Genomic DNA, 14,369 nt, shown 5'->3' with positions numbered 1-14,369 from the left:
AAAACATTTTCCTTCCTCAGAGTACCATCAGTTTTTAGCTAACTTATCACCAACGTTAAACGCACTAATTTTATTTAATCAAAATTTAATCAAAATATTTTAGCTTCAGCTAATAATCTTATAAGCTTGAACATTTCTTATCAGGGATTAATAATGCCCGTTTTTATTCAAAAATCTTTACGATTCTGAAAATATTGACTATTGGGAAGTATATGAGTGAAATTATAATTAAAAAAAAATATTTCCGATATTTTGATTTTCTGCCACTATTAGGAACTTCTGCATCACTGTGCGGTACCCAGATTTCGCTTCATGGGGCGTATCACATGGGGGGGATTATTATTGCTCGGTACACTGCAAGTTTCGTTTTTGTATTCAAGTCATGATTGTAGAAAACGCTGTCTTTTAATTTCCAGAATGGTCTTGAGGTACTGCTAATTCTGTACTGAATTTCAGAGTTGATATTGGCCTTTTCCGAAATCAAACTGCCGCATGCCGAGGCAATTGAATTCCGTTACATATTCCAATAGTTCTTCTCCAATTTTTATAGCATTTATTGCTACTAAAGCTAGTAATAGAATAATCTCTCTAATAAATAAGAGACCCATAGAAACATTTTTTACACTTTAAGATTGCGTGACATGATAGACATGACATACAATATCACCAATGAACAATAACCAGGGCATAATATTCATAGTAACTTTACGTGAGAAAGAACTGACATAAATACAATATAAACAAATATATTCCGTCTTGGTTTGATTGTGCTCTATAACAATTTTTTATTCGCCTCTTTTTCTCGAATGCAACGAATATAATTAAGGAAACAGGAAGTAGGAAACGGCGACAGTACTGTTGGTAAACGTCGCTTTTGACCTAGATCGTTCATAATGAAGTACAACCGAATTAAATTAAGTTGGTTAAGTGCCCATTTCGATTCGTAGATAGTTTAGGCAGAGACAGAGAGACAGTTCGTAATTACGTAGAAAATTACATGGTACTGTATGCACTGTCTAAGTACTAAAATGCCTGTGTGTTTCTAGATCAGCAGTGCATTAGATATTTTCAGAAAATACGGATAGAGTTGATGATACAAAATCGGTGATAGAATAACATTAGTTTCTAATTAAAGCTTTAAATAATATAGTCATAGAGAATGAAAAAGAATGAAAGGAAGGAACTATGCAATATGCTGAAGAATCTTCCCAAGTAAAAGAAATTATTTTTAAGTGTTTTAAGAACTGCTATATCACCAAATCAATCCAGCATGAGGTTTTTACTGAACATCAATTTGGATTTTTAAGCAACAAGTCCACAAATGACGCCATGTTTTCCCTCCTTAATAAAGTTTACTCCAGCCTAAATAACCATCATTCTACAGCAACAATTTTCTGTGATTTTTCTAAGGCGTTCGACTGTGTAAATTATAGATAAGATCCTAATTAATAAACTGCATCACTATGGGTTTAGGGGAACATCTCTCGAATGGTTTAAGTCGTATCTGGGCAACAGAAGTCAACTTGTGAGGGTGGATACCACGTTGTCTTCTAGCAAGCGAATAGAATGTGGTGTACCACGTACCACAGAAACACGCTGCAGCCTTTTGTACTCAACAACACCACCATTGACGTCGTAAAATCTGTAAAATTCTTAGAGCTTGTTGTATACAATTGTCTGAAATGGGACATGCATGTCGACGCTTTGTCGAAAAAATTGAGCCCTGCCTGTTTTGCATTAAGATCTGTTCCTAAGGAGCTTAACTTGTCAGTGGCTAGAACTGTTTATTATGTACTTTTTGAGTCGCACCTCAGATATGCCCTTCCATTCTGGGGTACGTGTTGTGCGACTCAATTTGACTGCATTTTCAAGCTCCAGAAGAGAGCTGTTTGATATTCACTGGGACTAAACAGCAGAACTCATTGCCAGGACTTTTTTTTTTAAATTAAAAATATTAACTCTTCCTTCCTTATTTATATTTGAATCCGTTTGCCTAATACGTAAGCATGTATCAGCTTCTCAAGAAAGGCCATCTCACAATTGTTTAGTTTAAACAATAAGACTGACAATGTAATTTGTATAATGTTTTGTATTCTCTTTTGTTTGTTTGTTTGTTTACTTTACCTTTGTCTACAAATTGTAGAATTTTTTGACAATAAAGGCATTTATTTATTATTTCGGCCAGAAAACGTTCTTACAGAACTAACAAAGTAATTATATGCCCAAAATAGGCGCAACTTTCTCAGCCATTTTAAGCTTTATGAACGAATATAAACACACTCTTAAACAGCTTTCTTAGAAAATTAATTTATTTATAAGCAATTAAAAAGTACATTATAACGTATATACAGGGTGTTTCAAAACAAATGCGAAAAACTTCAGGGGGTGATTCCTTGTTCAAAATAAAGGGTAGTTTGCTTTATAAACGTTGGGTCAAAAGTCAACCATTAGGGAGATATCCCGATATAATAATCGCGGAAAAATAATGTTTTTATTTTTTATCTTGAAAACGAAAAGAGATAGACTAATGAAATTTTACGGAAGCATTACTGTTATGAAAACACACTTTCTGGTAATTTTTTCACTTTTTTAGAATGAGTGGAAGGGGTTGAAATAAACTACCCCTATCATTCTTGTTAATGAAATTTAAAGAAAATCTTATCAAACACATGCAAAAAAAATTAATTGTTATAGTTTAGTTTATTTAGAAACTTTTTTATCTCTTGTGTTTTTTTGATAAAACTCACCGATTTGAAATTAAAAAATAAAATGTAAAGCATTACATGTCAGGACAAAAAACATTTCAAGGAATCTAGTGGGAAGCTGTAATTTTTTTAGGAAAAAATCTAGTCGGCCGCTGTCACTTTTTAGGATGTTTCTAATATTGTTTTATTTGACATTACCCTACTGCAATACGTTATTATCTAGATTATTATTATTATCATTATTATCACCAGATTCTTAATCTAAAAATATTTTTAGTCCTGACATGTAATGCTTTACATTTTATTTTTTAATTTCAAATCGGTGAGTTTTGTAAAAAAAATACAAGAGATAAAAAAGTTTCTAAACAAACTAAACTATCCAAATTAATTTTTTTGCATGCGTTTGATAAGATTTTTCTTTAAATTTCGTTAACAAGAATGATAGGGGTAGTTTATTTCAACCCCTTCCACTCATTTTAAAAAAGTGAAAAAATTACCAGAGAGTGTGTTTTCATAACAGTAATGCTTCCATAAAATTTCATTAGTCATCTCTTTTCGTTTTCAAGATAAAAAATAAGAACATTATTTTTCCGCCATCTTTGTACCGCGATATCTCCCTAATGGTTGACTTTTGACCCAACGTTTATGAAGCAAACTACCCTTTATTTTGAACAAGGAATCACCCCCTGAAGTTGTTCGCATTTGTTTTGAAACACCCTGTATAAATTTGGTATAAAGCTCGTTTATACCAAGCTCGCAGTAATTGGTTTTATAAATATGCAAAAAACAGCTCAAAGAAGTCATTTTTAAGGAGAAATTTCTTATTAGGTATATGCTTTAATATGGTTTCGACATATTCTTTACAATTTTCGAAGACAGTTGTCCCAACAAGAATGCCTTGCCTCGGTTATCATTGGCTATTTCAAAGACCTCAATTCAAAAAAAAATTCATGCCGTTATGTGTTTAAAAGTTACCTACTGTTTTTTTTTCTACTTCTGTATGCAACATTTAAAAGACAACTCTTGTATTTTAAAAATACTATGTTTATGTAATTTGTAAAAAATATTAGAGCATCAGTGCAAGTGTCACACTTCTAAAAATTCACACTTAAAAAACTGCGAAAGTAACGTTGTGTTGTTACAGCAGAAAAATACACAAAATATACTTAGTTCGATTTTCACCCTAGATCATATTTATATACTTACTGTATAAGTGGCTAAATCAACACCATAAGCATTAAACGTTTATTAAAAAATTTATTAAAATTTACTTCCACACATGTAAATACCGACATAAAAGTAACAGTTGCCAGCACGGTATATACTTACGTGGATAAATCAACGCCATAAGTTTAGCATTAAAAAATATGTCTCCAACATCACGACATGCCATTTTCAAACCGTCTTTATTGCATTTATGAAACTTTAATAGGTTTGCCTTTTCCGAGGACCTTACATTGCGCCCATGTATTATCTTTTATCGACCGCTTTTATATAGCCAAGGATGGCAAAAGTGTTTAGTAAGAAGTTAATTTTAAGTCTGTACAAATTATATTTCTATTTGTGGTCATCGTAAAACAAGAAGAAGATATTTCTATTTTTTTTTTCGTTGGACTTCCTATATACTCGTAAAAATGACTAGAAAGTGTTTGGTGTGTGGAAGTTATAATATAAAGGTCTCCGAATTACCTTTTCATAGGCAAGTAAAGTATTCAGTTGTTCTTTTATTTATATTAAACCAGATATGGATACTTTCTGGCTAGATTTCCTAAGAATATTAATATTATACGGAGTGGCTAAATGTATTTTTTATATAATTTAATTTTTGTGACTGTAAACATTTAATTTAATGTTCAAATATATGCAATTTATACATTAAATTTTTAAAATGAATATTCAGATTTGGCGCGTGGACGTTTGAATAAGAAGACTAAGGAAGGAGCATAATGCTATCCATGTATTCATGCATGGTGGGCGGAAAAAGCGCCATAAAAGCACTCTAGGGTGGGGATCCTTGACAGTTCTGTTTGACGATTCATTTGACACATTTGAATTTGATTTGAAATTTTGTGGATTTGTCAGTCTTTACGGAGCTTATTTTATGTTATTTATTATTTATTCTACTACTGATAGTTGTATAAAGGTAGTAAATCTAGATGGAAATTGTGGCAGAACTTAAATTAACAGTGACACTATCGCGATTTATCGAAAAAGATTCTAAAATAGTTGGTTGTGTAGCGCGCGGTAGATCTGGGCAAAAATTGAGTGAAATAATGGAACAACTTTTCGCTAGTAAGTGACTATATAATATACATACGTGTAGTAAACCGATCATTTATGAAATTCACTTAAATTAACTAAATTATATATTTTTCTTGCATTTTAGCTTTTATTTATTACTTGTCAAAGATTAGATGTCAAAGAATTTAGATACGTTAATTTGACTATATTTGACTTACCTGCTTCAGTAGCGTATCGGATGTTTGCGGTAATAAATACTTATTATACAGTACGTCTGTCCGTTCTGTAGCTACGGGGTATCCGTGAGAGGGGAAACGATATTCTCTCGATGTTTTTCGTAAAAAAATAAACGACGCGTCCCATCAATAAAAATTCAACAAATTTGCAAGTAGCCAATAAAATGTCACTCGTCAAATCGACGTATAAAATATATTGCTGTTTATTTAAATGTTTTTTGTCCGCATTCCTTTCTTAGACACAGATCCAGCAGATGTACTGTAACTTATCTATTTTTATTAGAATTATATATTTTTATAACAATTTTAATAACTACCAACATTTATTCACAACGTAAAATAAAACAACAAATTATTGAGTCTACCCCACGTCTACCCTACATCATAGTTTTACATTTTTTAAATAAAATTAGAACGACACTGTTAAACCGGAATTTAAGTTGGCCATATTTGAGGCCTATCGCGGTGTACCTAAGATTTTTGATATGCTCCTTCCTTAGTCTTCTTACTCAAAGTTAGGTCCTCGATTGTGTAACAAAAAAAAGATAAATGGAAGTCGTTGATATGTTTGCGACAGTTTCCATAGTGATTTACTTATCCACTGAAGTATATATGATCCTTTGAATAAGAAGACTAAGGAAGGAGCATATCAAAAATCTTAGGTACACCCTGATGGGCCTCAAATATGGCCGACTTAAATTCCGGTTTATCTGTGTCGTTCTAATTTTATTTAAAAAATGTAAAACTATGATGTAGGGTAGACGTGGGGTAGACTCAATAATTTGTTGTTTTATTTTACGTTGTGAATAAATGTTGGTAGTTATTAAAATTGTTATAAAAATATATAATTCTAATAAAAATAGATAAGTTACAGTACATCTGCTGGATCTGTGTCTAAGAAAGGAATGCGGACAAAAAACATTTAAATAAACAGCAATATATTTTATACGTCGATTTGACGAGTGACATTTTATTGGCTACTTGCAAATTTGTTGAATTTTTATTGATGGGACGCGTCGTTTATTTTTTTACGAAAAACATCGAGAGAATATCGTTTCCCCTCTCACGGATACCCCGTAGCTACAGAACGGACAGACGTACTGTATAATAAGTATTTATTACCGCAAACATCCGATACGCTACTGAAGCAGGTAAGTCAAATATAGTCAAATTAACGTATCTAAATTCTTTGACATCTAATCTTTGACAAGTAATAAATAAAAGCTAAAATGCAAGAAAAATATATAATTTAGTTAATTTAAGTGAATTTCATAAATGATCGGTTTACTACACGTATGTATATTATATAGTCACTTACTAGCGAAAAGTTGTTCCATTATTTCACTCAATTTTTGCCCAGATCTACCGCGCGCTACACAACCAACTATTTTAGAATCTTTTTCGATAAATCGCGATAGTGTCACTGTTAATTTAAGTTCTGCCACAATTTCCATCTAGATTTACTACCTTTATACAACTATCAGTAGTAGAATAAATAATAAATAACATAAAATAAGCTTCGTAAAGACTGACAAATCCACAAAATTTCAAATCAAATTCAAATATGTCAAATGAATCGTCAAACAGAACTGTCAAGGATCCCCACCCTAGAGTGCTTTTATGGCGCTTTTTCCGCCCACCATGCATGAATACATGGATAGCATTATGCTCCTTCCTTAGTCTTCTTATTCAAAGATATGATCTAGGATTTTGACACATACAAAACCAATGAACACTGAGCAACAAATAAAAAATGTGCGCGCGAAATTTGATATTGGTGAAACATCTAGACTTTATATTCCAACAAATGAATATGCAGACTATTAAATATAAAATAGGAATATTTTCGCAAACGTTCATAGTCTCAAAGTAGATATTAACAATGCCAAATTTATAAAAAAAACATAGCCTCTAATCGAAAAATCCGTGTTAATTTTCCTACAGGGTGATTTAAAATTATGACCAATCTATAATGTTTGTTCATACCTGTATAATAACGCCTAAACAAAAAATGTTACTCATTGAAATAATATAAAGCCAGGTAAAATATAATGAAAATCGGATAAAAGATAATTAAGATATATTTTAAAAATTAAAACAAAAGAAAATTAAGGAGTTAGGCTAGTTCAAACATTTTAATATGATTAGTTTTAGGTTCTTTTACAAAAAACTTTGATCATACGTTTGTATACGGTAATTTCAATCACGCTTTGTTTACATCCTTGTTCACCAGTAGGTCACAACCTTAACTCTGAATTCAGGCCATTTAATTTTCATTTAATTTTAAACCAAACTCAATCTTTATCAAGGAGAGTACTACTCACCGCAATAACTGTCAACCAAATCTTCATGTTTCACCAATAATTGCGCTAATAGGTATCGCAAAACAAAATCGAAAAGTTAAAAATAGAGTCACTGAACACGGTAAATTTCACCTGTTTGGTGGTACCCGCTGCGAAGAACTGTTTTCCTGACGGTGGTCGTACTGGGTTGCCGCGGTTCGATGTGACCATCTAACGGGATTTGCATACCTCCATCGCCAAGACGGATTTTCGAAGTCGTACCTTGTTTAATATATTTTTTGCGGTATTATTTGGCCTATTTTTGGCCATATTCGTTTTTAAAATACCGTATGTAGAGTTGTGCGCAGAGCTGCAACAATAGAGTTTTAAAAAGACTTAAATCTTAAGTCAAATTCAACATAAAGTTCAAATGATTTATTAGTGTATTCCGTTGCTTACCTTGGTTATGGTTTTATGTTCCGTTTCTATCGGTTTCCTGAAAGTTTCCTTATTACGGAATACGGTTCCTGAAAAATTCGGTTATAACCATAGACAAACAAATAAAAAGAGACTGACAAATCCCATGGTAAAAAGTGGGACCGCGTTCCCGTAGCGCAACTCAGAATAACAATATTGAAACCAATTAGCAGGACCATGGCAGGAGGTACGTCTTTATTGCTATCTTTCTTTATTATGTGTGCTTTATATAAAAAAGAAAGAGATAGGTATAAAACGTATCGTAAGATATTATCGCACATTCTGGCTGGCCGAAAATTTAAATTAGCCATTATTATAGTATTCTTTGATTCTGAAACTGAAAATTTTCACTTAAACTAATTTATCCCCTATAACACGTAAAGGGAACGTGGTATAAGGAATAAATCAGTTTAAATGAAAATTTGCAGTTTTTTTAGACGAAGTATACTACTATTTTAAGGGAAATTATAAAAAAAGCAAAAATTGGTACTGTTATTAATTAAACATATATTATTATATCACATAAAAATAAAATAAAAAAACTTTTTTATAATATAATAACAAAAAATAACAGTGTTTATTCCACCCCCCTACCAATTTTAAATGCACAGAAGAACTGGATGTTGCATGAAACGACCGGCCAATTTTTTTAAGGCATTAAAAATTCTCATTTCGAAAAACTGACTAATTGCAATAACTAAGTGAATATCCAAGCAAGGAAGACTTTACGAGAATCACGATCCTGAACCATTTTCAAGTCCAGTTTTAATCCTAAAACAAAGTAAAATAGGTATATTAATAAAGTTTTGGTTACTATAAACCAGCTATAAACTTTAAGTGAAAATTTAAAAAAAAAAAAATTAATTGTATTAATTTGTTAATTGTAAGAGAGGTTCGAAACTCTCTCTCTCTCGCACGATACTACTTTCTATTTTTTCTTAATAAGATGATAAATATAACTACTTACTTTTCTTTTACCGGGTGTCTTTTAACACATCTATCAGAGAAAGGCGGTACCATTGCATGAGAAAATAGATGATACTGGCTCCTGCAGCAAATAAATAACAAATAGTAAACCTAAAATTATAAGTAACCAAAATATTAAATACCCATATGGAACAAAGGAATTAGTTCCCTATCCATATTCATAAGTCAATAAAATGGAGATGGAGAGTTTAGAAAAAAGGTAAATCACGAAAAGAAAAATTAAAAAAACATGACGAATTGTCATAATGTTGTCATCTTGGTTGTCATGATGACGAAACGAGAGGCGATTGTTTCTACATTTCTATTAGAAAATTTACGTTATATGGCTGCTTCTTTCTCTCTTGTTATATTAGAATGAGATAGTGGACCCAATAGACGGAATGCGCAGATCAACATAAATAGAACGAAATTTTGCGTTCTGAGTTGCGAGTCTCTTTTTATTTGTTTGTCTATGGTTATAACTGTCACCAAACTAACCAGCGCGAGAAGGCTGATTTTTCTGGTTTTGTTTGTCAATCAATGTCATTTATGTGACAGAAGTGAAGCAAATATTGGAAGTTCGAGTGAAATTCTCATTTAATTTCTAAAATTTGTAATAATATTTTGTATTTACATCCAAAGCATGGAGTTAGTTCTGTAAAGGTAATAAATTTCATTAACTTAATAGAATGACTTTTTAGGACAGTTTAAACTTATCATGCAGCATTGTTTCTTAAAGTCAGGGACATTTAAAGAAAACATGAAAAAACAAGACAACAAGTAATCGTGACATTTGTTGTTTTATAGCTATAAAATATAAATATTGATTTAGATTTTTTATTTATTATTGACCTGTTTTAATATTGGACCTGCAAATTTTTTTTTCAAAATTTTTCCGTATTTTAAAGATAAATAAAAAAAAAAAAGGTTTTTTTTTCTTTAAAAAGGGCCCCATACTCACACTTCGCTACTTCACTTCCTTCCTTCGTCGCGTCCCTTCGTCCAAAAATCTTATATATACTATGGGAAAATGTCGATTTTATGCGACTGTGTGTTCCTTCGTCCCTTCGCTCCTTCGTCCATTTACTTCCTCGAAACGCTCCTTCCCCGTACTGTCAGTTTTTTGCGACGAAGTAGCAATAGGAATATATCACAAAACACAAAAAAAAAATATTTGAAATATTATAAAAATATATAAATCGATCTTGGATTTCATTCGTAGATGATTTCTTGATTTGGCAGTACGTCTGTACAGGGTTTCCATTTTTGGATGTGTGTTTGCAGGGTTTTTGTCTTACACTGTAAAAAATCAGCCTGAGTTAACACATATTTCTCAGGGATGTGAATTTTTTGACGTGAGAATAATTGAGTACCATTTTCATCTTAAAAATAAGAGTTTAAAGGTTCATCATCTTTACTCAATATTGATCCTCTATTTTAATAATAGGCGATTGAATAAGCTCATGTTCGAGTTATAACCCCCATCTTTGAGTAAGGGAATAGAAAAATTCACTAAAAACTCAATGTTATAGTTTATTAACACAATAACAAAACTTTGAGTGAAATTCTCCCGTTTAGAGTATTTTTGCTCATTACTAATCATACGTCATACGCGCTTCTTCGATACCGAATAAGTATTCCCTGTTTCTTAGTTTTTTAATTATTCTGTTGTCGAGTCGTGGTTGTCTTGTCCCTTTGAAGATGCCAAGGTCAAAACAATTGGAAAAGAAGGAGGAGTTTCTGAATATCGGTAAGTAGACCACCTACCTTAATTATTTTCATATTTATTTTATTTTTTTTTTTTTTTTTTTTTTTTTTTTTTTTTTTTTAGTTTTTTAGTTTCATGTTAAATGGGCACGTGGTGTCTAAATGATTTTTACTATATTTCTTCTGCCCCTATAATAGAGATAGATATATAAAAATCAGTTTTTTTTTTTTTTTTTTTTTTAATTAAAGTTTTTTCGCATCTTTGATCTTATAAAATCTAGTCTATCGCATTCCTGAACTGGGGCATTTGCACATATAATATGGCGGTATTTTACTACCTCGTAGTCGTCGTCTGAAGTAGGTACCGAATATTTTCCATTTTACTTCAATATAGGGTATTTAAAACTAAAAAATGAGTTAGAACCAAATCATATTGATGTTTTTGTCCACTAAATTGTTTTTATTCACTCACTTAAGTGGAAATGAACTTCGGAATATTAATTTGTTTTTTGTACGAAATTTGAAAAGCAATTAATTCTATTTTGGAAGGAAATAATCATGTTTTGTGTGTAATTCACTGAATGAAAATAGGTAAATAATACTGGGTGCCAATTTTTTAAACTGTCTAAATACAGGGTGCATCTATAAACTGACACATTTTAACTGCTTATTAGTCGAAAACGAAAAATTATATCGACGTGCGGTTTTTCACACCTTTTCTACTTTTTTCTAATTAATTAATGTTTCGGACTTCGATCAAAGTTTGAGAAAATATTTATTTTTTGTTGAAATTTTTTTTTTTTTTTAAACTATAAAACATAAAATGGGTATTTTTTATTTTTCAGATTCAACTTCTACCAGATAGTGAGATTGAAATTGTACCTGGCAGCCTATTATTACCCTTCCTGATCGCAGAAGGGGAAAGCAAATTCACTGTCGGTAAATTTCATATTTACCTAGATGGAAGATTAATTCCTTGCAAAGATGATTGATTCTTAGAGACACTTTTATTTAGAAATTAGGGATAGAAGAAGCTAACGCCAAAACTGCGGGAGAATGTTGGTAGCCGAGCTGACGAATGCTCTTAATAATAGCGACATTTTTGCTGATGTGAATGCAACTCTTTTCTAGAAGGTTAGCTTAAAAAGTTCCGTATTTTTTCCGGAAAGCGTTGAAAAACTTTTTTTAAAATGTTTTTATATTGTAATTAATACTAGTGATTAATTATTTGTTTTTATTTGTTTTTTGTCAAATAAAAATGACAAATAAAACTATTTTTTTATTTATTTAGGAGATGCGAGACCTTTGTTGGTGGGGAAGCTCTTGGTCAAATGCTAGGGGGAATTCACCCTGGCATTTTAGATGGGTCTGAGGAGCATCTCAATGTCTTGTCCCTGGCTGTACTAGTGTCGTGGCCAGGGAACTGCATCAAGACATAAAAACGATGCCGGACGGGACCTCCTACGGGACTTAACGTCCGTCATACCGTAAGTCTCTCTTAGGAGAGGAGGGGAAACTAAGTTTATGGTGGGGGGGCTTTTGGGGGGCCCCTTTTTACTGTCTGAGCCGCGTGGATGAGGTACCACTATAAAAACCTCCCCAAATCCTACGGTATAGTGCGCGCCAAAGGGATGGATGGTCGGGGGAAACCCGACCACTAGCGACTAACCTGGGATACCGGGCGACCTCTCAGTTCATAAATGCCTAGTCACGATATTGCGGGGCTCTGCCGTGATGGTCGTTTCTTTCCCCTGCTACTCGTGGTATCATTATATGGACCAAAAAAGTAATAAACCCAATGACGAGGATGGATCAAACCATCCCGATCCTTCTCCTAAGGAGGAGGAAACTAAGGAGCGTAGGACTATTCCTACCCCAAACAACTCACCTCAGCCGGATCAGGAAACAGAGGGGCCCAGATCCCCCTCGCCTGAGAAGGCAGAAGGCGAACCTCCTTTCGGGGTCTCCAAGCAAATGGAGCAAATGTTCGCCTGGAAAAGAAAAAAGAGTTTGCAGTGGAGGCGAAAAGATAAGCTCCTCCCTTCAAGATCTTTCTCAAGGGGCGATGCCCTATGAGACTTTTGCCTCTGCAGACGATTCCTGCAGCCTGGGACAAGCTCCGGCAGATAAACTTCATACTGGGCACATGTCCAGTATTTCCAACGGTCGAGTGTACCTCTTCCGGGAAGAGACAAATCAACCCGGAGGAGAATGAGCCTCACACTGGTGCTCCTAATGCTAGCAAGCGCATCCGCTCGGATGCAAGCACGCCTGAACAGAGCGCTAAGAAGCCCGTAGGGAGGGCGCAAAAAGCTACGTAGAGGCTGCTAGGGAAATAAGGGTTGGAGTAATCATCTCTTTTCTCTGGGTTATCGAAAAATGCAAAAATTTCTACTAATTCAAAAAATAAAAAAGAAAGAAATAAGAAATAACTTTGAACTAAGAAGGCTAGAATAAATCTGTATCTGTGTGTAGCATATTTGGTTTCATAATAAGTAGAACAACGATGTGAAAAGAGCATCTTTTATATCTCTACTCATAAACCAAAACCCATAAAACACACAAAAATGGGACATCCTATACATCTAGCAATCATAGTCGATATAAAAAATAATTCACACACACAATAGTCTAAAAAATGGAAGAAAAAAACAATATTGTCTTCATATTTGTGAAAAAATGCATGCCCATATTTATGTAATCGTAGCGACAAAAATAAAAAAATAGAAATAGTGTGCATGATGCCTTTACAAAAATATCTGAAGAAATGGGGATTGACATCGTTAACGTTTAATTAGTATGTCTCATATTTCATGGTTTCAAGTATAAATTACATAATAAACTTTACTCTATTGTTGACTCGCCTTGAACATTCATACTGATATACCTTGTACATGATACTGAAATATTCAGTTTAAACTAAAAAAAATATATTATTAAAATTCAATTTTATTTTTTTTTTTTTTTATTTGTTTTTATCAAATAAAAATTATATGCGCCTTTCGGATTTTTAAAAATTTTAGAGTTTTTTTTTTTTTTTTTTTTTTTTTTTTTTTTTTTTTTAATAATATTTTGTGGTGTGTTGTTGCATAATTGACTAATTTCCAACATGCATTGAATGGACGAAGGAAGGAAGCGAAGGGACGAAGGAACGCGAGGAAGTAACGCGAGGAAGTAAGGCGAGGAATGGTAAGGAGAAGTAAGGAGAACGGTAGTTTATATCGAAATGAAATTTTGGCAGCATATCTATTTTAACTGAAAGCATTTTATAAGAATATATAGAATTATACAGGGTGTCCCCAAAAAAGTTACACATCAAAGTTGTCTTTTATCTAATAGAACACCCTATATATTAATTGATTTTTGGATTCTAGGAAAAAAATAAAGGTGAGTTTTATTAAAGAAGCATATACCTAAAATCTAAGGATTTTGACATATTTCACATTCTGTGAAAATGAAGAGTAAATTCGATATTTAATTACAGTAACCATTGTATGTTAAACCAAATTGAAATTTGATCCGAAAATTTATACAGGGTGAGACAAAATTAATATGGAATATTAATATATACCGGGTAAATTTCAATTTAGGTAGCTTTTATTGTAATTTAAAAATTGTTCTTTATTTTTAGAAAATGTTAAATATGTCAAAAACCTTACATTTTAGTCATATTCTTCTCTTATAAAATTCACCTTTATTTTTCTCCCAGAATCCGAAAATCAATTAATATATAGGGTGTTCCATTACAAAAAATA

General features: G+C 32.4%; 1 protein-coding gene across 1 annotated transcript in view; it reads right to left on the bottom strand.

The window, feature by feature from the left end:
* Positions 1-7,788, bottom strand: part of LOC115876504 — a 43,661-nt gene extending 35,873 nt beyond the window's left edge. Inside the window, exon 1 of the mRNA XM_030892305.1 lies at positions 7,507-7,788. Within this exon, the coding sequence (XP_030748165.1) occupies positions 7,507-7,533 (27 nt within the window). The 5' untranslated portion in view covers positions 7,534-7,788. The remainder of the gene's footprint in view (positions 1-7,506) is intronic.
* Between the last annotated feature and the right edge of the window lie 6,581 nt (positions 7,789-14,369).

The sequence above is a fragment of the Sitophilus oryzae genome, unplaced genomic scaffold (assembly GCF_002938485.1).
Source record: "Sitophilus oryzae breed Bouriz unplaced genomic scaffold, Soryzae_2.0 scaffold_1436_pilon_pilon, whole genome shotgun sequence".
Classification (NCBI taxonomy): domain Eukaryota; kingdom Metazoa; phylum Arthropoda; class Insecta; order Coleoptera; family Curculionidae; genus Sitophilus; species Sitophilus oryzae.
This window is presented reverse-complemented; position numbering and strand designations above follow the sequence as displayed.